General features: G+C 34.8%; 2 protein-coding genes and 1 long non-coding RNA gene across 6 annotated transcripts in view; 2 read left to right on the forward strand and 1 right to left on the reverse strand.

The window, feature by feature from the left end:
* Positions 1–24: 24 nt before the first annotated feature.
* On the reverse strand, positions 25–9,194 carry LOC145972711 (uncharacterized). Of its 4 annotated transcripts, XM_083101533.1 has the most exons (4): positions 7,974–9,194; positions 4,018–4,267; positions 3,277–3,356; positions 25–659 (listed from the first exon to the last, which is right to left on the reverse strand). In XM_083101533.1, the coding sequence occupies exons 3-4, from the start codon at positions 3,315–3,317 to the stop codon at positions 182–184; spliced, it is 519 nt and encodes a 172-aa protein (XP_082957659.1). In that variant the 5' UTR covers positions 3,318–3,356; positions 4,018–4,267; positions 7,974–9,194; the 3' UTR covers positions 25–181. The 4 variants fall into 4 exon arrangements, with proteins under 4 accessions (XP_082957659.1, XP_082957656.1, XP_082957658.1 ...); XM_083101530.1 differs by lacking the exon at positions 4,018–4,267; XM_083101532.1 differs by having other exon boundaries at positions 3,277–4,157.
* Positions 5,917–11,236, forward strand: LOC145972714 (uncharacterized). The gene is made up of 2 exons (XR_014439262.1): positions 5,917–6,097; positions 11,077–11,236. It is a non-coding gene; the product is annotated as an uncharacterized LOC145972714 (long non-coding RNA).
* LOC145972715 (uncharacterized) overlaps positions 10,410–24,303 on the forward strand; it is a 25,544-nt gene continuing 11,650 nt past the window's right edge. The window contains exons 1-2 of the mRNA XM_083101537.1: positions 10,410–11,613; positions 14,701–14,912. Of these exons, the coding sequence (XP_082957663.1) occupies positions 11,306–11,613; positions 14,701–14,912 (520 nt within the window). The 5' untranslated portion in view covers positions 10,410–11,305. The remainder of the gene's footprint in view (positions 11,614–14,700; positions 14,913–24,303) is intronic.

A 24,303-nucleotide genomic window follows, 5' to 3' on the forward strand; every position in this document is an offset into this window, starting at 1 on the left:
AAGATATTTCAAGACATGACCAAACTACGTCAAGCATTCTGTTTTTATTTTCACTTAAATGTTTTGGAAAATTAATTAATTACATCAATTTTCGTTCCGAAAGTAGAATATCTAATTAGTATTTATTTAAATATATAGAAATGCCCATGACAATGACGATTCAATTATCCAAGTATATAGATCAAAATCCCGAGATTTTGACGCCGTTGGAAACGCGAAAGATCCTCTCCTTCGGCGGAAGTTCACCGATTTTATACTGATCTAAGGTTGTTCTGGCGACGGTGGAATGTCCAGTACCGATAAACGCTAAAGTCGCATCTCGTCCAGCATATTCCAAGAGAATGTCTTGGCCACCCGGATGATTATTTAGAAATTCTGTGCAATCGTATACGTAATCATAGATCACCAACCAGCAATCGTTAGATGCATCGTGCCAAGCGACTTCATCTAAATGGATCGTCCGCAATTCGTTGTGCGACTTTCTTTTGCTTGAATTTGCCCTATGTCTTTGTTCTTTGATGTATTCATTTTTCTTCATGGAATTGTTATGCTCAACCTGTAGCAAATTTTCCTTGGACGGTTTCACATCCACCAATTCGAGAAAGCGACAACTCAGATTTGAAAGATCTATGCTGCTACGAGTTCTAAGAGCTCTTTCTCTGCAACATGAATAGATAGTGATTGTGTGTGTGTGTGTGTGTTATCTTGATAATTTGATAGAAGTTAATATTGAGAAAATTAAATATGTATAGATGAAATATCGCTCTTTTCGGAAATATCATTCTTTTGCTTTTACATACACATAAAATATGCTTAAGCTCTTCAAGAGAATGCATCTCTGCACGCCAAGTTTTCATATCTTACTTCGACCTGAAGGTCATTTATGCGATTTAGAATTTGTGTAAAACTTTTTTAAATTATATACATCATATAAAAAATGCTTTAGGAATTAAAGTAATCTTAACTCATTTAGTATCGATTACGAATTAATATCGCATAATTTATTGTACTTGGCTAATAGTATTGATCTCATATCGTTTTTTAAATATTTTATTTTTATCACTTTTAGATTTTTTGATTCTTTTTATGTACTTGGCGTATTTTTTTACCTTTATAAGGTTTTTTTTAGGGGATCTCACTGCTTTTTGTAAAAAATATTATTTCTACAAAAAATATGTTAGATTTTTTAAAGATATTTTTTTATATACTTGACGTATTTTATTTTACCGTTATAAAGTTGTTTCTAGAGAGATATCACCACCTTCTTCTAAAAATTTATATTATTTCTGCAAAAAATATATACGCATTTTTAAAAATCTTTACTAAGGGTAAGTCGCGTATTTTTACAAGGTTTCATTTTCTAGATATTAGAGTTCACTCCCAAGGGGTGGTTTTTGAATATTGTTATAATACGATAAATTAGTCTCCTTAGAAGTCTTATCTAACGGCACAGTTTTTATATTTTTGTGATACCGTTTTCGAGATAGATTAGATTTTACCCCCAAGAGGTTTTTGAAAATTGTTATGCGATAAATTAATCTCTCACACATATACACATATCACACGTATGCACACACATGTACATAAATGGTTTTGTTTCTTAAAGCATTTTTGCACACTAAAGCGAATAATCATATATGCGCGGTATGAACGAAGCTTGAGGGACAAAATCGCTTTGAATGTGTGCGTGCGAAGATACGTTCATGAGTCTGAACCTTATGATGGAAAATGAAAAATGTCACAATTCTGACATGCCATTATCATTTCTCGGGATTGACTACACCGATTTTATTCAAACTGCTCACAATCGAAAGCTTGTATTCACATTATATAAGAAAAATGCCGTTAGATTTTTAATTACGGCTTTAGTTTCTGAAATATTTCAATCGAAAGTTTATGTGTGACGTCATTTAACGTAAAATTCCGGATAAGCTACTTGGTAGCGCCGCGTCGAGAACAGTGACTCTCAATGCTCGGATCCAATTTTTTATCAGTTTTTTATGTACTTGGCGTCGCGACGCGGTAGCGTCGCTTAATAACATTATAACATATACATCACAAATAGTATATAAATACTATTTACAGTAAATTATTGAATTTTTTTACATACAATGTTTCCATCATATTACTCTTTAAGTTCACTGTTCAAATCAATTAGATTGTCACTTGTTGTATTTGCTAACACAATTTGAAGCAATTAGGCGATAGGACACAATTCCATGTCTTCTTTAAGGGATTTCAATGTATAATTAATAAATTTAAAATAAATTCCATCTCCTCATTTTTTTACATTAATATACATTGACAACTATATATATATATATATATATATATATATATATATATATATATATATTATATATGTATGTATATTTTGCATTTAGGTATTATGAAATCAAAAGAACATCATATCAACAATATGCGGTACATTCTCGATACTATAACATTCTCTTTTTATGATACATAAGCATATTAAAAAATAGCATTGTAAGATAACAGAAATACAATTATAAAATTATATAAGTCGATTCTCTTCAATCAGTAATGTGTGTGTACGTATGTATATGTGCGTACATGTAAACACATATGTACATGTATATACATATATATGAGTAAAATATTTCAACAGAGACAAATCCTCTTTTAACAAAAATAATAAAAAATATAAATAAATAAAAGAAGGGAGTGAGAGAAAGAGAGAGAGAGAGAGAGAGAGAGCAGAAAGAAGGAAATGACAAGTTTATCTCTTTTTTGTAATGTACGTGTAATTAAATCAAAATTTATTTTATATTGAAACCTATTAATTTTATGTTTATATTATATGTATAGATATTTAATTAAAACATTTATCATTTTCCATTTCATTATACACTTTTTTACATACTTTATAGTTAAAATATGCGTTTTTGCACAAATTTATACGCATTTAAAAGCACGGTAAACGATTGCTACGTAATTAATAAAACGATTATACGGTAATGATTATTAATTGCATTTAAATACAATTGGTTGGAATATAACGTACTATGATAAATTGATGTTTGCAATTTGCGGAAAATTATGAGCAATTACTTCGTTAATTATCAATTATTTTGTAAAATTGACTAAAGATGACTGAAAAAGGCATGAATGCAAAAATATTATGTTGATTAAAAAAAGATAACGGGACTATAAGCCGATTAACACACTCTGGCGATGTCGTAATTTACCACTCACAATCCGGGACACGATAATAATTCGAAATATACATAGATATGTTATGTTAAATCAACTTACAATGGCGAACGTTTCTGCCGATGTTGTCTGTCAAGAGACATCGTGTGGAATACTGTGCACGCTAGACAGAAATCAATCCCCTTGGGAAAAGAAAGTAATTCTATTACTGGTTGAAACCTAATACGTGCACACGCGAGTTGTCTTCTTATGTACTATCGTGGTAAACGTACAAAACACGCACATAATCCTACCCACACAACACATTATACTAAAAGATAACGAAAAGATGTCTTTTTTAAGTTATGTTATCTTTTCGACAAAACGAAAAGATGTCTATAGAGACATTTTTTCGCTTTGTCGAAAAAGATGACATAAGAGAGACATAATAGTATGTGGCACGTGTTTCTTCGCTTGCCGCTACGCGGCGAGCCACTCTTAACTTATCTCGTATTTAATATTTATCACGAAATGTATATAAAGAATTAGCAATTAATATAAGATCTGAAGCATATTTTTGCCTTTTACGAGCAGTAATGCCAGAAAGAGGATACTGCTCGCACGCATCAATCAGAGAGAGCCACATACGTGTGCTACGCAGAATGATTGTATGCGTGTGAGCCGCATCCTTTTCTTGACATTACTGTTTATCAGTTTAATTTCTGACAAATGGAATTTAAAATAATTTATTTAATAATCTGGATCCCTTGTTGGGATTCAGAATATTAAACGGATTATTAGAAATTAGGCGGATAAATGGGAGAAATAGTCCATTTATTGCGTGTATTGAAGTATTCCTATTACCCAGTGTCGATAATCTATATAGAATGAATCAAGTCATCTTTTAGTCATCATATGGACAAGACTAAATAGTCACTGAATTCGGGTCATGAGACGACTTTTAGCCATCCTTCCGTCGCCTTAACGATGTCAGTAAAAGATGTCTGTGACAAAAAGAGAGATGTCCAGTTTTAGTAGTACTTTTAGACGACTTGATGCTGTGTGGGTAGTTATTCAAACTGATTGCGATCGAATAAAAAATTACTCTTTCTTCCTGAAATTCCAATAATGGTCACTAATTAAAAACAATTCAGATAAACAAAATACATACAAATTAATAACGTAAATTAATAAACAAATTTTAAGCGACTTTAACTGTTAGAAAAAGAGAGAAAAGGGATCGCACGCGTGAGATATACTCTGTAAATCGTAAACTATTTTAATTCTCCTTCTTTGTCAATTTTCGCATAGTTAATAACTTTCTGCAAAAATTGTAACTGGAATTTTTGTTCGCAATTCAAAAAACAACTTTAATGCGCTCTCTATCGATTGACATTTATATTTGTCAGTGATTTTCTTGTTTTCCCGCACGATGACAATGATCAGCGATCAATCAAAAATGTGTCATTTTTCTATACTGAACAAATGAAAAAAAAATAATTGAGAAGGCGCGCTTTTTTCGAAATGATGCTTGTTGTGATTTGCGATAATAAGCTTTCAATCGGCATCTCTCGGATTCCACAGTTTACACATAAATGATATCGTGAAGACGTAATTGTTATTATTTACTAACAATAAGTCATTATCGGCACTTATCTATTCACATGCTCGTATGGCATGATGTTGATGCATTCATGTATTGAGCTATTCAATTACTTCGTTTTTTGACTCGAGAATAGAGTGAGAAACATGTATTTTATATTTAATTTTAATCACATATATCATCTGATATATACATGTACACGTACACACACGCGCACGCGCACGCGCACACACACACACGCGCATACACACACACACACACACACATTTTCTTATCTCACTTATATGAAAAATAAACGGTGCAATGTACAAGTGAATCGCACGCAAGAAAAACTTTGTAAATTACTACATAATAATGAATAATAATAATATATAATCTTTATCGATTTCTTTATCAAATACGCTATAATAAATAACAATCTGCTTCTTGGTTGACGCGAACAAAACAGTTACTAAAGATAGTTGAAATGAAAATTTTGAAAAAATTATCCGACAAATATTAATATAAAAAATGTAGTAAGTAAGGATATCCGCAGTCAATGTAATATCCAAAAGATATGAATGAATAGATGAATCGACGTGAAAGAAAATGAAACTTGCATATTTCGAGGATGGAGGATAACGAATGGAAAATGGATAGTTTGTGTGATAATCTTTGAATGAAAAAAACCCCGATTGCTAGGAAACAATGATCACGTTTTAAAAGAAACAAGCTGATAAGCTGATAATTTTCCATAATGGAAGAGGAAGAAAAACAGAAGATTCGAGTTGTTTCAATTTTCGACAATTGAAACTAAATTACTAAATTAGAATTTTAAAAGAAAAATTGATTTTATTTATAATTTATAGACAGATGAGAGATAAAATGTAAATGTGTATCAAAATAGGAAGCATAGTACACTGACCGGTTGTCGATACATTGGAAAATGTAGCGAGTTGCGCTACTGTGAAATCCAAAAGTGGATTTTTCCAAAAAAAATAAAAAAATGTTCGATTCTCATCATCGATAAGGAAAGAGGCTAAAACAGAGAGTATTGGCTACAAATTTGTCAATTCTGCTCGTCCGACTGTCGCATCGCGTTGTGCAAAAAGCTGAGCGTATTATCGCCGACCGAGGCCGACGCGACGCGACGCCGCCGCATCGCCAGTGATCGCCAGGGCGCCAGTGAGCGTCGTTGACGACGACGACGACGACGACGACGACGACAACGACGACGACGATGACGACGGCAACAGCAGCGGTGGCAGCGATAGTGATGATGATGGTGCGGTCAACGCTGGCGGCGGCGCACTGCGAATCTGATAGTCGTAATCATGCCACCCTGACCTCGCGCACATTTCCGTAAGCACGGGAAGCGAGCGTGCGTCGACGTTGCAGGAAAAGATCTTTGGTACATCCGCGGTAAACATAGGTGAATAACGACGAAACACGACGGCAACCAGTACCCCGGACGTATACGCGCACGAGCGGAAGAGGTCGTCGTCGCAGGGGAGGATCAGATCGGACAATTGCAGACAATTCGTTCGTACAAGTTCCTCTAACTTTTCTTCTCGTGGATGACGTTCACGCATCCGAAGATGCTTGCGGAGAACGAATCGTCATCTAATTGTAATCGAATCGTATTCACGCGCACGTGTCGATTGAAAAATCAACTCGTTTCAATGTTGGAAACACGTATACGGAGAAGCCGCGATCCGAAATGAAAAGTCGGTGCAACGGTGTCGATAAAACGCCATCGAGATAACGCTCGCGAATGCGAGCGAATATGCGCAAACATCGGATCGATCGACCGCGAACGCGTTCGATAATCGAGGAGACGTGCCGAGAGCTCGCCACATGCTCGTTTAAAAACAGGTGCAGGTAGAACGAGAGAATGTATCGCGCGTGTACATACATGTACATTACATGTGCGTGTAGAAAATGTGTCCTCGTGACACATATTAGGTACCTACAACAGGGATACGGCGGTGCACTTGCGTGCGCCGCCACTATACCGCGTGAAGGCGCATTTGTCTGACGCGCGCGCGCGGGCGTAAGAATGAGAGAGAGAGAGAGAGAGAGAGAGAGAGAAGAACCGGCGCACGCGACGCCTGAAAGCGCATTTTCTCCGACACGCTGGAAAATCGTTGCCCTTTGGCAACGACGATTCGCAGGAGCGATATGTGTACAGGGGACTCGCGCTTACATAGTGTAAAAGTGCACGTGCAAGTGTGTATGTGTGTGTCTGTGAGATCCGAGAAGGATTTTGAATAAAATTGAGGGTGCGAGACGACGCCGCACCACCGGCGCTGCACGCCGCACGTGTTTCATTTCATCCGAGCCGGATCGATCGCCCGGAAATGTGTTCGAGCCCCAAGCTGTGCGGTCATATGCGTCTTATTCGTCGTGTGCGAATCTTTGCAAAAGTGCTCTTCCCCAAGGATAAATGATGCCGATGATTTCGGCAACTCGCGCAAAATTGCACTGTCGATGCCTACATTCTTTGCATCGACTTTATTTTTCGCTCGAGTGTTGGTGAGAAAAGTGAATCAATCGCACATACGTACACATCTATCAGTAATGTACGTAATATAGAATGAGTCGATCACTTTATTTACCTTAAATCGGTGAACGAGTGTTTGACGATGTTCGATCCGTCAAAGTATCCGTTATTGACGTACGTAGAAAAAAATTTAATTTCTAGCCTTTGTAAAATTCAAATTTGTGCATGTTGCCTGTAAAATGACCCGGGAAGATAGTTCTCCACAGCTCCGAGTAATCCTTCGGAAAAACATCGTTCATTTTTCTCTAGACTATTGCGACTTTTTCTTTTTTCTCATCTTTTGTCCTTTTTTATAGGGAAACGAAATACGCCTATGAAATTACGTTCGGAGCAAACGTGTAATAGAAAAGTACGTGTAGTAGGAAAAGGGGAAAAATGTGTACTCAACTTTTAATTAAAGATCTCTGTTTCCTTCCACGCCGACAGAGAAGCCGATTGACTCTAGATCATAAGCGCTTAGTCCTCTTTCGATGAGATTTCTCGATCGCAAAATCTTGTTACATTCGCAAAATGTTGTTCGACAATATTATTAAAAGTAGAGAAAAATAAAATGTTGCCGAGGTTTGTTTATTATATCGTAAATAATTTTTTGGATCGCTTATCGATAGATTAATTAATTAATTAATGAACTAGCATCATGATAGAAAATAATTGTCTCGAATAATTTATATGCACCATTTGGCAGATAATGTCGTGTCAAATATCTCATCGTCGATGCTAAGCAGCATCAACGACGACAACTTGCGCTTATAGCCTCTTTATATCGCATTCGTCTATTTGTCGTTCTAGTCTCGCCGTTCAGTCCTGAATTCCGACTCCGAGTTTTGTACGCCGATGTCGACACGCGCCGCCACGCGTAATAAACGACAGATTGTGAGACTGTTCCGCTGGCACACTTCTGGTCGCCTTTTCAGGTAACAGATCCGTGCAAAGTGTAACGATAGCTTACAAGCCGACGCCAGTCTTTCTTTTTTCTCGTCGCGCAACCAACCAAATACAACTCGTCCGTCACTTTTCGTTAGCATCATTATTAATAGCGAAGGCATCGATTAATTGATTTATGTTATAAAAAAGAAAAAGGCACGCGTCGATAAATAATTCCGTCTCGCCCCGGCTTCGTTTGTCATCAATAGAGCATAGCGTACCCCCCTGTGTGGTAACATCAGACTTGTACGGATCATCGACTTTGACTCGCCTCTTTTCCAACGTATGTCAGAACAACCCCTTTCCCCTTCCCACGCTTGGTAATCGAAGCCTAGTTCTTATCCCACGTTCACGGGGGAGTAACTGCCCGATATCATGCCGCTATACGCGCTTCGTTAAAAATGCAGCCTTCCTACAGAGACACGGTCTATGGACGCAACATCCTCTCGCACAGCCGTGTGTATCTTTTTGTATCTCTCTTTTTTTTGCTAATTATCGCGAACGAAAGATTAGAACGCAGTTGTATTTCTGCCCTTTTCCTTTAAATTACACTACCGAAACGTGAAAATTAGATTGAGATTCTATGTTTGTATTATTATTAGCTTCTTAGCTCTCCACCAACGCCAACACACTCGTTCGCACGCATACGGTTAACGGTTGCGAATACGATTACGATTCTTAAAAGTTAAAAGCGTATTACCGTACTATGTCTCTCCTTCTTCGTCTAACCAGCGAAAGCGCGCTTTTCGCTACAAGATAGTCTTTTCGTGACAAACGAAAGAAAATTAATCTTACGAATAACTTTTTAATTATCATCTTTTTGAGCCTTAGGCTCGTTGAGCGATATTATCGGTAGTGCTATTTGGACCGGTTAGGAAAGGTTCCTCAATCACTTCGAATCACGTATCCCGCGAATTCTCGATTGTCCGCACCGCGCCACGCGCGTGCGAGAGAACTTCTACTATTTATAAATTGTCCGAATTCAGTCGCGTTGGCGAACGATTCGACTCGACAGAGCTGCTGCTGCTGCTGCTGCTGCTGCTGTTGCTGCTGCTGCTGCTGCTACTGCTGCTGCTGCTGCTGCTGCTGCCGCCGCGGCTGCCGCAGCTGCCATTGTCGCCACCGTTACCGCCGCCTCGTGTAAGGAACAATTTGCTACTCCATAGTAAAAATAGAAGCTCCTAGTCTGCTAGCCGAAGCTCGCGGCTAGAGCTGAAACGCGCGCGGTACCGTTCTAGCCGCGCAAGGCAGACAAACGGACAAACGGCGTATGTTCGACAATGCCACCAATGGTGTGCTTGCGCGAATGCAGACGATGATGCTGATGTAGATATTGCTGCTACCGATGTTGCGTACCGAGCTCGAACGTTGTCCATCGCCGTCAACGCAAAGAAAGCTCGTGCGCGCGCGTATCCACGTGTGTCTGTCTTTGCCTTTTCCGACCCTCTCCCCCCTCTCTCTCTCTCTCTCTCTCTCTCTTACTCTCTCTTTGTGCGTGCGCGATGTGTATATGTGTATTGCATACTCATGTGTATACATAGAGTTCGGCATCGCTCTGCTTTTCTCTTCGTCTTACATCCACTTTGCAATCCGTTCAAGATAAACTCAGTGTTCGCCGAGGTTTCGCCGTGAGACCAGTCTTGTGTCATCTTAGTCATCGACCGATCTACCATAGATAGATCTCGTGGATGACTCATCAAAGAATTTTATCGGGTCCTCGTTTTTCAAAGGAAACGTCAAATTAAAAGAGAAAAGTTTTCGAAAATAAAAGAAAGTTATGAGAGATTGAGTGATAAAAAAAATACAAACGTGATAAAGATAGAGAAGCAAGTAAAAAAGAGAGAGAGAGAGAGAGAGAGCGAGAGAGAAGAGAGAAAGAGAAGCAAATTCCGAGCGGATCACGGATGCTTATAGAAGCGTTGCGTAACAGCGTCAGACGAATAACGAAAACGCGACTCCGTTGAGCTCGTCTAATTTCGATAGTTTCAACAGAAAACGCAATCTGGTTCGCAATTTACAACGAATCTTCTCACTTCAGGGCAACATCTTTCAATGGTCACCGTAGAGCTTCAAAGTTCTAGAATGTCGTATGCGAAATGCTGGATGCGCGATTTTTCGGGGACCCTCAGCGAGACTCGATTCCGTTGATCTATAATCGCAGACGACCGCGACCTCACGTGTGCGTATATGTACAAGTGTCTAAGTGGTGTGCGTGAGTGTGCGTGTGCGTGTGTGTGTATGCGTGCGCGCGCGGGTGTTTGTATGTGTGTGTGTATGTGTGTGCGCGCAAGTAAGCGAGAAGGAGACGGACCGGAACGGTAGTATAGCGAGGTGACCGGGGACGTTGTCTCGAGGTGGCGGCGATTTTATGTGATTGAAGATGCGAACAAGAGAGAATGGATAAGAAGCGTTCAAGAAAATGTATCGATTCCAAAGTAGTTATCGCAAGCATTCTTACGTATAATTTTTCGGCTCCGGAAGTGAATGAGAAACGTTTCGCGTTCGCGATCGGGAGATGTAGATTTGCGCTCGCATGTTTGGTTCCTCGAAGTCGAACTAAAATTAAACCCGGCCCGGCGAAGCTCACCGATTCTTTTCTCACGTCCGGCTTCTCTTTTGCGGGTTGCGTCGCGATGACAGGCAAGCACCTTGAGAATTCGGGCTTGAATTCGCGATCCGGGAATTGACGCGCGGTTGTCGCGCCTCCGCGATCTTGAGCGCTAAGATAAAATTTCGGTAACGTGTATATTCGTGTACGTTCGTGTTTCGTCATGTTTCTCGCAACGACAAGTATGCGTCGACGATAAGTACGCGTTGCGGTAAATCAACGCTCGATTCTACGGTATTATTATAGAGACCTAGCGAAGGCGGACGTGAAGAGGCAGCAGCGAAAAGAATGGAACGATATCCGAAACGAGGGACTCGCAGACATTGCTGACTATGCTCTGTCCAAGAGCACGATTAAGACGACTGCAATAGCGATCGTAATCAAGACGAAGACGAAAGAGAGGTAGACGGGGTCGAAGAGACCGGAGTAGGGAGACTAGGAAATCGAACGACAGTGCCTGCGATAGCCGCGAGAGATGCAGCAACAATCCGGCCAGCAATCGTCCGGGGCGCCAAACGGGGTGGCGGGGGGCACTCAATTGTCGCAAACAGGTGGCATAAGCCCGGCGCAACCTGGCGCGACCGGTACCGCCACCGTGGCGTCGAATCGTACGCAGATTAACGGAGGTAGATTCGACTTTGACGACGGCGGGACCTATTGCGGCGGTTGGGAGGACGGAAAGGCCCACGGCCACGGCGTGTGCACCGGACCGAAAGGTCAGGGCGCCTACTCCGGCAGCTGGCATTTCGGCTTTGAAGTATCCGGTGTTTACACTTGGCCTAGGTGAGTACGACTATCGTTGATGTGGATTATGCCGCTAGTACTAGTAGTACACAATTCAGCATTCTCTTATCGATGTTTTCAATTTTCCATAATGCGCGATCGTTGAATTAGAAGTGAAATTTCGCGCAACAAGCGGAATTATTATAATAATTTATCAATTTTCATGTACACGCGCGACGCGAACGTGTATATATGTGCAGGGTGCACGTACAATTCGCCAAATTGATGACTTAATTGCACTTTCTTTTCATTTGCGAAACAAATTAATCTTACATTCTTTTCGCGTTGGCGCGGAATGCGCCCGATTAAAACTAAACTCGTTTACGCCAGGACGAGTGTATGCTTATCCACACGGCTGATTATTCAGCATTAAATTGTAATACCACCGCGTTAACGGTGTTCGCGTCGTAAGGCAAACGAGTACTAATACGATAAGCTGTGAAATTAATAATCGAGACTAATAAAACTAACAAACTTTGAGAAGCTTGTGTCTTTGATAACTGTAAAGAAGAAAATGCTTTTCCGGTGGATTAGATATTTCGTTGATGCTTTTGAATGCCGAATTTACGTGACTTCGTGGCGTCGCATAACGCGAGATGAGCGAATAGCGGACCTTGACACGTATCTCGGTATATACCAGGGAGGGAATCTCCCGATCCTGGGAAACTAGGTCACTGAGCGCAAGGACAACGGGGATCGAATCACTAAGATTCACTTTAGCATCTAGTTTAAGGTCGGGATAATTGTCAAAATTTTCGAGGTTAAGAAATTTCTTAAATCTTCTAATTAAAAAGTTAATTTAACTAAATCTTTTGTCTTGTAAAGTTACAGTCTTATTTTCGATAAAAAAAGGGAAGGCATGATTGGAGTTGAAATTAGAATCTTGAATTAAAACGCAATGTCGAATATTATCAAATATACTAGTTTAACGTTATTAACAACGACATTTGCAGAGAAAAATATTCCGTGTCATTTTCTTTGATACGAAAAATAACAGCAATATATGTTAATATTCTTGATTTATTGACCAATCACATATTCGAGCATTTCTTCATCTTTATTTTCTATTAGCTGAAAATAAATCCACCATTGACATTAATTATATAAAAAGCACATTCTGAAACGCTCTATAACATAAAAATTGTGCAATAATTATAAATTCTATTTACTCTTTAAGAATCAGGAGTTGTATGAAAAAATATATATATATATATATGTGTATGTATATATATATGTATGTATATATGTATATATATAAATATATATATATATATATATATATATATGTATATGTATGTATATATTACAGATATATGTGTGCATCACACAACTAAGAATAAATTCCATAGGATCCATATGTATGCGAAACATGAAAACCTCGAAAAGATCTAATAATCGTAATTAAAATTTTTAAACCATGTAACTTATAACTTATAATGGAAACATTATCTCACATAAGAAAAATAGAAATATATAAAATCGAAATCATCTTGTTACAATAATTTTGTTTTCTTTATAACATTTAAAAATGTTTTTTTCCGTGTGCTTGGTATTAGAAGTCATTTTTTTCAATATATATATATATCTGAGATTTCATTTGAAACACAATGTTAGTGATATAAATTTTAACTTTTTAAAGCGTTATTTTGTATACGTGCGTGTGGATTTCTGCGAGACTGTTCTCGACAACTTTAATAATAAGTCTTTTTTGTTACTGATTTTTGCGGGAAATGGAATAGATTGGATGCGAATAATATATAAAAAATAAGGATTGAGGGAGGAAAACGATGAAATACTTCTTCTCCCCACTAATACATCTATTTCGTTTTCACTCAAGCTAAAGTAAAGTCTTTTCCCATCTTTCTGCAACATTTTCCGATACTTTGTTGACTTTGTTTTTTATCATATTTTATAGTAGTCAAAGCACAAACAAAACAAAAGATTCGTCTTTGTAAATCGAATATCGTATTATCGACTATTGTATTTTAAAAAATATCCGCAAACATTAAATTTTATTTGGTAAAATATTTTTTTTCTTTTAGCGAAACTATCTATATAAAAATTATTTATTACACAAAGATTTGATGTAAGATAATAATCATATTTAATTATATTTCATGTATGTGTGTGTCTTGTGTGTAATAATTGTCCTTCAATAAGGATAAAGCATGTTCTTTTAATTCATTTTTCAACTTTATATTGCACGAATATATAATTAAAACACTACCGTAGCGTTATCATATATTGAAATTTACAATTAAATTGCATCGTGTAGAAACTTTTACATATAAAAATTTGTAAATATAAATTTAATATAAATTGCAATAATTTGTGCAAATAATATAAATTTTTATTACGAATTTTTGCTATGAACTATCGTTTCTGCAAGGAAACTACTCCTGTAAAAGTTTTCATATTTCCATGCTGTCACGTTTTTAATTACATGTCTTCTATTTAACAATCATCTGCAGAAACGCGCGTTTGAGTAAGAGATTAAACATTTTCGAGTGATTTGAGACGGTCTTTCTAGGAAATTAAGAATTTTTCTTTAAAAGGTTTATCAAGAAAATTTCCCAAGTTTCCTTTGGTGTTAGCAAAAAAATAATGATAATTTTAAAAAGTAATATATATATATATGATATACATTTAATGCTGTACTCGAAAAAACTTTTTACAAATAAAATGAATTTAGCGCAAATGGGGATTTAATCGCAATTGAAAAAGTTTGCTCGATTAGCTTTCCGTTTATTTTTCTTGAATATTATAATTATAATACGCATAAAAATATATTTAAAGAAAATATATACGCGCGCTTGCGCATACACACACACATGCACGCATGCACGCATACAAATCCTCTCTCTCTCTCTCTCTCTCCCTCCCTGCTCTGTGGTATAAAGTGTCAAAACCACATCACTCATGCCAATTCAATCTACATATATCTAAATTATTATTTCACGTAATCAGCTTAAATCGTAATGATATTTTGGATATAACTAAAAATTGCTGAAAGAATTGTTTTATACTTTCAAGTTTCTTGTAGCAAGTTGCTTTTTAAAAGACTAACTTTTGCAAATCATATTTTAGCGGGTCAGCTTACGAAGGACAATGGCAAAATGGCAAGAGACATGGCTTGGGTATGGAGACTCGTGGCCGTTGGCTCTATCGAGGAGAATGGACTCAGGGATTCAAGGGTCGTTACGGAGTTCGACAATCTACTACATCCACGGCGAGATACGAAGGCACATGGTCCAGCGGTCTACAAGACGGTTACGGCTCCGAGACTTACGCCGACAGCGGTGAGTACCAAAAACTCCACTATTCTGACTAAAAATCCTATTATTATATATTTTAAAGTATATTCACGATCACGCACAATGTATGATATACAGGGTTCATTTTAAAACTTTCCATCCGTTTATTTCATGATTGACTATTTATTGTGGAAAATATCAAAAGATGTTAATTTTGTTTTCCACATTTAAGTACATTAAGTGCAACGAAATTTTTTCATCCCCTTCGTCGGGGCTCTTAGCTACCCCTTCAAAAATCTAAAATGGCAATAGGAATCAAGTGGTATATCAAAGATAAGATTTTAAAGATCTTTTGATTCTCTGTGCAACTTTCTTTCTTTTTTTCATTCAAGTAAATATTTTTCGAGGAATCGCACTTGGACATTTTTGGTGTCAAAACAGTTTTACATACAAAGATACATTTTAGAGTGAAATTTATTTATTAGTCATTTATTACAACAAATGTTCAAAATGTTCTCCATTGTTTTCTAAACAATAATATAAAATATAAACAATTCTCAAATTCTGAGCGAATATTTTGAAAAGTTTCTACAGGAATAGCTCTGCATTCTTGTACAATTCTTCGAAGCAAATCGTTTACATTTTCCATTGGTGTTTCATAAACGACGGATTTTAAATGTCCCATGCAGAAAATAGCCCTTTCCAAAATGTTCGTATGTACTTAATGTGCTTAAATGTGTCCTCCTCGAAAACAAAATTGACGTCTTTTGGTGTTTTTCGCAAAAAATAGTCAATCATGAAATAAACGGATGAAAAGTTTTAAAATGAACACCTTGTATAATTTTCATTTAATTTATCGCGAAACATATTCTATATTGAATGGAACGGAGGAAAGACGAAACATTGGGACCATTGTATCGCTCCAATTATAATAAATAACACGCTACTAAATGAGCCATGTCATGTTCGAATTGAAATGAAGAAGTAGAATTACTGACAGTCGATCGATCATTGCTTTATAAGAGTTTGCGCATTACTAACGTAAAAAAGATCATGCTTATTGTTAACACAAAATATCTTCTCGATGCACTAATTAACGCGTGATCTATTACATTCACATACATGTTATTCTTCTCGGTGAATAAATATAATTTCGGCGACAGATCTCATTGTCAGCGTGTTATAAAAAGAGATTATTATGAAATTACATAAAAAAATCTCTTTCCGTAACAATTATCATATTTATTCATTACGAACAATAAAATATTTGTTTGAAACTATATATAAATCTAAAGATAAGTCTCATGATTTCTTTGTATTGTTCTAATAAATCATTGGATATAAATCGAATGCTGAATTTTCTCAATAATAATCTTCTCTATTACATCTCGTCGCATTGTAATATTTTTATGGCATCTCAAGATCAATCTCATGATCCCAAGTAAATCTCAAGTAGAATTCAGAAACTGGAAATGCTCTAGCACTGCCACGTCACATTGAACACGCGTGCGTACATTATGCTCGTCGAAAATAGCATGTGCGATCGCTCGACGAGAATTATTCGACATTTATCAAACAGCATGAAATACTCGATTGAATTATTGCTGCTAGTTTGATTTACTTTTAATGAACCATTACTTGTAAGCCTCTTTTTTTTCGCTATATCGTAACTAATTTCTTTTTGTATTATGTAAAAGTATGAAATCTCATCTGGATACATTAATTTCTTCTGGTAGAATTATATATTCTGTGATGCAACTATACACATTTTCTACAATTAAATTATCCGTTTCAATGTCTTAGAGATAGATCGGTCTACAAAACCTGAAAAGCGCGCAACTCGATTTATAATTTAAATAAAGCATTGAAATCCAGTAGATATAATAAAATGTAATAGAATTGATTTGCATTACCGGGAATATTCTCTCTCTCTCTCTCTCTCTCTCTCTCTCTCTCTGTGTGTCTCTCTCTGTCTCTCTCTCTCTCTCTCTCTCTCTCTCTCTCATTCTTTTTTAAATGTTTACCTTTCTTTTTGCTTCTTGCTTCTTGCAATGATCATAAATGGAATGCCAGCACTTTTGATGCACAATCAAACAAGCACAAAAGCTAGAATAATTTTTCATCGATTCTTATCGTAAATTGATTTTTTATCAAATAATGAATAAATGATCATAAACGGTGTTCGAACGTACATTGCCTAAATATGTATGACAATATTCTTTAGTCACTTTTATGCAAGAAATAATGCAACAATAATCACAAACAGATTAAACAATCTTTCGAGCAATGTATCAGACAAATCTTCTCGATAGAAGATAAGCGACTTATTGCCAAGTGATACATTTCTTGTAAAGTGCAATTTGAAAATTTGACTTTAGGTATATAATCTCTCTCTTTAAAAAAATTAAACATATCAAATTGTCTTAATTTACTTTACATCAAAGACGAGACGAATCATTTTTTATAATTCAAATTCTCTAATTTATTATGAAATTTGATAGCAAATCACACGCATTAAACGATTAGTCACTCTTCATTAATTATTAAATTTGTTGTATTGAGAATTTTATATTCTAGGTTTTTGAATTTTTATTTTATTAACATTTTTCAAACACATCTACACATGCGATTTTACACTTATTAATATTATATTAAATTTAGAAAAAATAATTGATTCTAGATGGAAAGTGGAGTATAAAAGAATTAAAAATGATGTGGACAATATACAGGGTGTTTCCCTGGGGACATTTGCGACAAACTTAAAGGGGTGATAAATCTCGATAAATGAAATAATTTTTGTTAAGCAATCCGTATCCGGCGATGCCTCCTTAAGGCGTCAGGCTGCGAATGCTGTTTGATTTCTATATGGTTAGATTAAAATTTAAAAAATCATACGTTTTTTAAATTATATTTTGTTTGTTTTATTACAACAAATGTTCAAAATGACGACCTGCAACCTCAATACAAACATTGCATCTACGGTGCATTGACTGACGCACCCTCTGAAAAATTCCAGGATTATTGCGAATTATATCGCATGCGTTTATAATTCTGTCAATAAACTCATTTCGGATATTAACAGGGGTTGTATACACTAAACTTTCGTAAACTGCGTAAATGTTCATCACAGCCTGGCGTCTTAAGGAGGCATCGCCGGACACGGGTTGCTTAACAAAAATTGTTCCATTTATCGAGATCTATCACCCCTTTAAGTTTGTCGCAAATGTCCGGAAACACCCTGTATGTGTGGATGTAGCATACGCGCGCGCGCGCACACACATATACATATATATGTATATAAATAATTATTATATTTCGTATTTCTTTGGCAAGTACAAACTTTTGCATTATTTGTACTTGGGGAATAATCTGTTTTAAATTCGGAAAAATTATGTGCAAATATATTTTAATATCTTTCTTTTATAGGAAAATTTGTAAAAATAAATTTTTTTTTATCATCTTGGCACCAGTATCCATCGCGATGGTGCGGTGCGAGATAAAACGAGAAAAGAAGGAAGAATAAGAAAATGAACAAGGTGCTGTACGTGTATGCGTATCGCGTAGAAAAGGGCGAGTCCATGTAAACACAAGGTAGAGGTTTTCACCCATCTACTGTGGTGCACGCGGACGCACCCAACTTTTCCGCAAAAAGACTCGGGTTAGTTTAACCTCCCAGTTTGAACCTTTCCGTTACGGGTCAAGGTCGCTTACGGTATTCTCACCTTCACCCGCTACTTTCTACTAGCGTCGTGTAACTTCTACAATGAAATAAAATCTACGCGGTTTTTTTCGCAGTTATCAACGTTTCACTTTCTTTCGTATTCTTCTCGCAAGATTTTATTACATTAGCATAGATGTCTATACATCCGATGTATTCTACTAACACATATAGATAACCCACATGATTTACATAAATTTATTTTGTTATTAATTAATTATATTTCAATTCTCTGACGAAAAAGAGAAACAGTTTCCATCGTAACATTTTTATCATAAATTTTCTTGTCACTCTAAATCATCAAATGTTATTAGATCAATGTTTACAAAATCCTTTCATTTTTTTTATTGACATTGTATATGCATAATGTACATACTAAATAAATAAATCTAGGCTCTTTAAGAATCATTTAAATCTTATGTAATGTATGTTTGTAATCTAAGAATTCTGAGAAAGGACAGGAGATAAAAAAAGGATGAATAAAAGAAAGTGCGACATTTAAATTAAGAATTTAATCAATAGGTTGTCAAAAATCAAATAGATTCTTTGAAAAATATAGAATCAATTTCTGCTTGGATTATTCTGAAAAATTCGAAATATCAAAAGTGAATATTCTATATAAAAAAATACTCTAGAAAAAATAAAATATATGATACACAATCAGAACAACAAGGAAGGAAAAACAATTTTTTGGAAAATGAACACGAGTAATAAGTATGGCGCACGAGTATATATCCTACATCCACATATTTTCGGCATGCGTGTACATTTCTTTTTTACATATACGAAATGTGGCACATGAATACAAACACAATCAATAAAATCTTATTTTTCTAATTTATTGTTTTATATTATACACACATACAATACACACACGCGCGTGATAAAATCGAATAAATTACATAATTATTGCAAGATCTTTCGTTTTGTAATTAGATTTAAAAAAAAATTCGTGTTATATTAAATTTCAGTTTTTGCTATAACTATAATTAACATAATTAAAAAGAATATGCTATATCTATATATTATATTACATCTATATATATATATATATATATATATATATATATATATATATGCTATGTTCATATATTATATTTAAATAAAAACATTTTTATGCACTATAAAAGGACAATACAAGAGGCAATATATAATTTATGTATGTACTATGTATGCACATACACTCTGTGATATCGCGCTTTTCCACATTATTTCCTATAGAATAAATTATATCCTCTATAGACAAAAGAAATTTGGCCTTTAACTAGAAATTAACATACATAAACCACATATTTTTAATGGAGCTTTTGAAAAATGTGCAAAATGTCTCGTGCACAACCGGCGAACCCGATCTCCAATTTGACAAACATCACCCTTATGGTGCCGTAAAACAACAAAGAAGAAACAGCAATCTAGATTTATCGCCCAGATTCGAGGATCAACTTGTACATGCGCGTATAATTATTCTGTAATTATAAAAAAGTAAAATCTTGGGTCTTAAAACGGACATTCGTGAAAGTTCAAGTATTTCAATATATATATATATATATATATATATATATATATATATATTCTATATATGTATATAGAAATAGTTAGTTCTAAATCAATATATAATAATAGTTAATTCTAAATCAATATATATATATATATATATAAATGAGTAAAAATAAATAAGAATTTATAAATATTGGACTTTATTTCCTTTACTGGACTATTATTTTCTTACAATTTTTTCTTATTGTTTTACATAAAAGGATATGTAATGTATAGGAACATATGTATAAAGCTTAGGAATGAAAAATTCTCAGATGAAATAATCTTTTAGATACATATTTCACAGTTTTGCATTTCATTCCGCATTTATCACAATTATATATTATATCTTTGTATTATTTCTTTGAAACGCTTTACGTGGGGTATTAATAGATGAGAGTGACGAATGATTCATTGTGATTCATTGTCAAAGATGGAAAGTATGAAATAATTTTGCTATTCTCGCTCTGCCGTCCTCACAGTTTAAATATATGTATAAAAGTAATTGCGCATTGTTACATGTTTTAAGCAAATAAATTTATAAGCATGTTTTTTTTTTCATGTCAGCTCGTCGCACTTCGCCTTGATATTTTTTTACTGCACGCACACACACACACACACACACACACACACACACACACACACACACACACACACACACACACACACACACACACACACATATATATATATATATATATATATATATTGTATATATATGTATATATACGTATATATATATATTTTACATACATAAGTTTGTCTTAACTCTTTTCGATCGAGTTAAGGCATTTTTCAAACATTTTTATTTCTTCCATGGCACGTGGCCGAGGTATTTATTTATAAATACCGACGCCGACGCGTGCGTGTGTCGATGCGAGTGCGCGAGAAATCGCTGTTGATCGCATATGGAGGGTGAACGTGCAACCATATATCGCTCCGTTCTCTTATATCAATCCAGACCCTCGTATATTTAACGAACTTCTTGAACCACATCCACGCTTTCCTGATAAATCGCCTATATAATACGCCTATGACTCACGGTAGGGTGGGTGCTTTTATCCTCGAAAGCTCATGTCACACATGCGCGCGCATCGCGAAAATTATTGGGACTATTGTACAAATAATTGCTGACAAGTCATTTGTGAGTTGATAATTATTTCGCTAAAATGGAGAATAAGCTCGCGGCGAGTTATTCGGAACAATTTTACGCTATCACATATTGGGATTTAATTAAAGCGTAACAAAAGAGGATATTATATAGCAAGAAAAAAGGAAAAAATACATGAATTGGGTATTTTGGAAACGAGAAGCAATCGTATTGTGACATAATAGAAAGATAAATGTCTTGTTAGAATGCTTCGCGTTTATACTCACAAAAGATAAAGAAAGAGGGAGAGGGAGAGAGAGAGAGAATTGTAAAATAACATAAAATTACAATACCAATCAACTATATCCCATCACAGTTTTCACAATTATAGCTTACAGTATATTGTATTACGATTAAAGAAAAGGATATAGTAACGACACTTACAACCTCGTGTGCACAATCCAGTTACAAATATGGTGCAAATCGTGTCCGATAGTTTGTGTGTCGCATAATTTAGCGACGCATTATATGACTAATCAAATCGTATGCAATGAGAGCGAAATCCCGTTCTAGATCATACATTGGAAAACAAAAATGAAACAGAATCAAACAATTTCATATACATATAATAAAAAAACTATGCAATCTACTTTTTGTCCTCAGCGAGCGGTATTAGCGTGTTGCAACCCTTTATGTAAATAGCAATGTGTATATGAGATGCAAAGCTGTTAATATTATACCAGCGTGGGTTACCTTGGTGAACCGCTTTTACCTTTATTTTATACGACTCAGCTGTTATTTTTGATTTTTCCTGGCGTCATATTCCCTTACGTTACACAATGATCTGCCGCTGATAGCATGTAAAAATGATAATTTAAACTTTCAACTGTTCTTAATAAGAACTAAAGATAATTGTGAATTTCTAAAAGCGATTATATATATATATATATAAATAATGAGAGGAATCAATTGGTGTAAAGAAAACACATAGTTATTTTTAAGAAAGAAAATGTAATTGTTAATTGCAAATTACATCTTTTCTCTCATTATTTTGTACATAAAAGTATTAAGGTAAGATAATCGAAAAATGAATATTTTACTAGACATTTTGGTTTATGTAAAATTAAGAAATGATTTCAAGCCTCATAACTCGAAAAGTACTCAATGAAGAAATACTTTATTATAGTGTTTTGGAAAGCCCTCGAGATAAGCTACAAGAATATGCAATAGAAAGTGGAGGGTTTCATTTCAAAAATTCAAGGTGGCCTTGTCGTGACCTTGGCGACGCCATCCAAGGTCAAACACATGGCGCCAGTAAATAGACCTTTTTACACCCTACAACTTTTGTTTGAAACAATTTTTTGTAAAACTTATTTTTTGTGATATTTCGAGGTCCCGACTCTTTCGAACACTCCGTATGCCGTAGCGATGTAATGACACGTTTCCGACCCCAGGTTCATTTGCAAAAAATGATTCTTATGGTGCCCCCGACAATCTCTGAAAATTTATCGATTGAATTTTCGAACACCCTGTATATGTATATATAATAAATAAGATTTTAGAAATTGATTGCTTTACATCTCAAGTTGTAAAATATACATGATACATATATAGTCTTGGCATATCGTTGATTAATCATATATATATATATATATATATATATATATATATATATATGATTAAGTAGAGTAATTATGAGAATTTTTTGAAAATATAAACTAGACATATAAGAATAATAAATCTATCTCAAGATATACTGCGACTATATATACATTTGAATATGAAAATTTTAACATGTATTTATCATGTATATTTTATAACTTATGATATAAAGCAATCAATTTCTAAAATCTTATTTTTCAATTACATTTGCATAAAAGCGTTATAGAAATATTTTCGAAAAAAAAATTTAAAAGAAACATATACACATATGTGTATATATATACATGTGTGTGTGTGTGTTTCGAAGTACGTAGAGAAATTGCCACTTTATTATCGTTTTAACGTATTAACGCAACTCGATGCACAGCTATGTAATAATGAAATCATAAATATAAATCGAAACTACATATAGCGCAACAACACACGAATAGGTATTGTAATCAATAAGAAAGTAGATTGATTTTCTTCCAAAGCACATATAGGTTTTAACGTATAACAATGCAAATTATGCCATAAATGTAAATAAATACATCAGATTAAAACATGAGCGATATGTGTACATTGTTCTTCTATTTTTCTATTTCTTGAGATATACATCTTATTCTCTTGCTAGGAGAATGCCACATTTTAACTAATAAATAAATAAATATATATATATATATATACACACACACACACACACATATATTTATTTATTAGTTAAAATGTGGCATTATATATACATATATACAAATATACACGCGCGCGCGCGCACACACGCACACATATACAGGGTGTCCGATTCGTGAGGGACCAAACGAAAAGTGATGATAGATTGGGTCAAACTAAGAAGAAAAGTCCTCTACCATTCTGCAAAATTCGCAATAATTATTAAATAATAAGCAAAAATGAAGGTTACCTTTAATTTTTTAAATGGAACGCCCTATTTTTTATTATGTATTCTTATAGCTTATCTCGAGAGCTTTCCAAAACACTATAATAAAGTAGTACAGTATAATAAAGTTTTCTTCATTCAGTACTTTTCGAGTTATAAGGCTTGAAATAATTTCTTAATTTTACATAAACCATAAAATATCTAGTCAAATATTTATTTTTCGATTATCTTACCTTAATACTTTTATATGCAAAATAATTAGAGGAATCAATTGGTGTAAAAAAAACATAGTTGTTTTTAAGAAAAAATATGTAATTGTTAATTGCAAATTACATATTTTTTTTTAAAAACAACTATGTTTTTTCTTTACACTAATTGATTCCTCTCATTGTCTTGTATATAAAAGTATTAAGGTAAGATAATCGAAAAATGAATATTTGACTAGATATTTTATGGTTTATGTAAAATTAAGAAATTATTTTAAGCCTCATAACTCGAAAAGTACTCAATGAAGAAATACTTTATTAAAGTGTTTTGGAAAGCTCTCGAGATAAGC

The sequence above is a fragment of the Camponotus vicinus genome, unplaced genomic scaffold (assembly GCF_025532165.1).
Source record: "Camponotus vicinus isolate PSW18456_S1 unplaced genomic scaffold, iyCamVici1.0 SCAF_6, whole genome shotgun sequence".
NCBI classification, from domain to species: domain Eukaryota; kingdom Metazoa; phylum Arthropoda; class Insecta; order Hymenoptera; family Formicidae; genus Camponotus; species Camponotus vicinus.

Excerpts from the sequence above, each read along its gene's own strand:
- LOC145972711 (XM_083101530.1), bottom strand. Across the intron at positions 660-3,276 it reads CGGCAGAAACGTTCGCCATT|AGAAAGAGCTCTTAGAACTC; the intron begins GTAAGTTGATTT and ends TTCATGTTGCAG.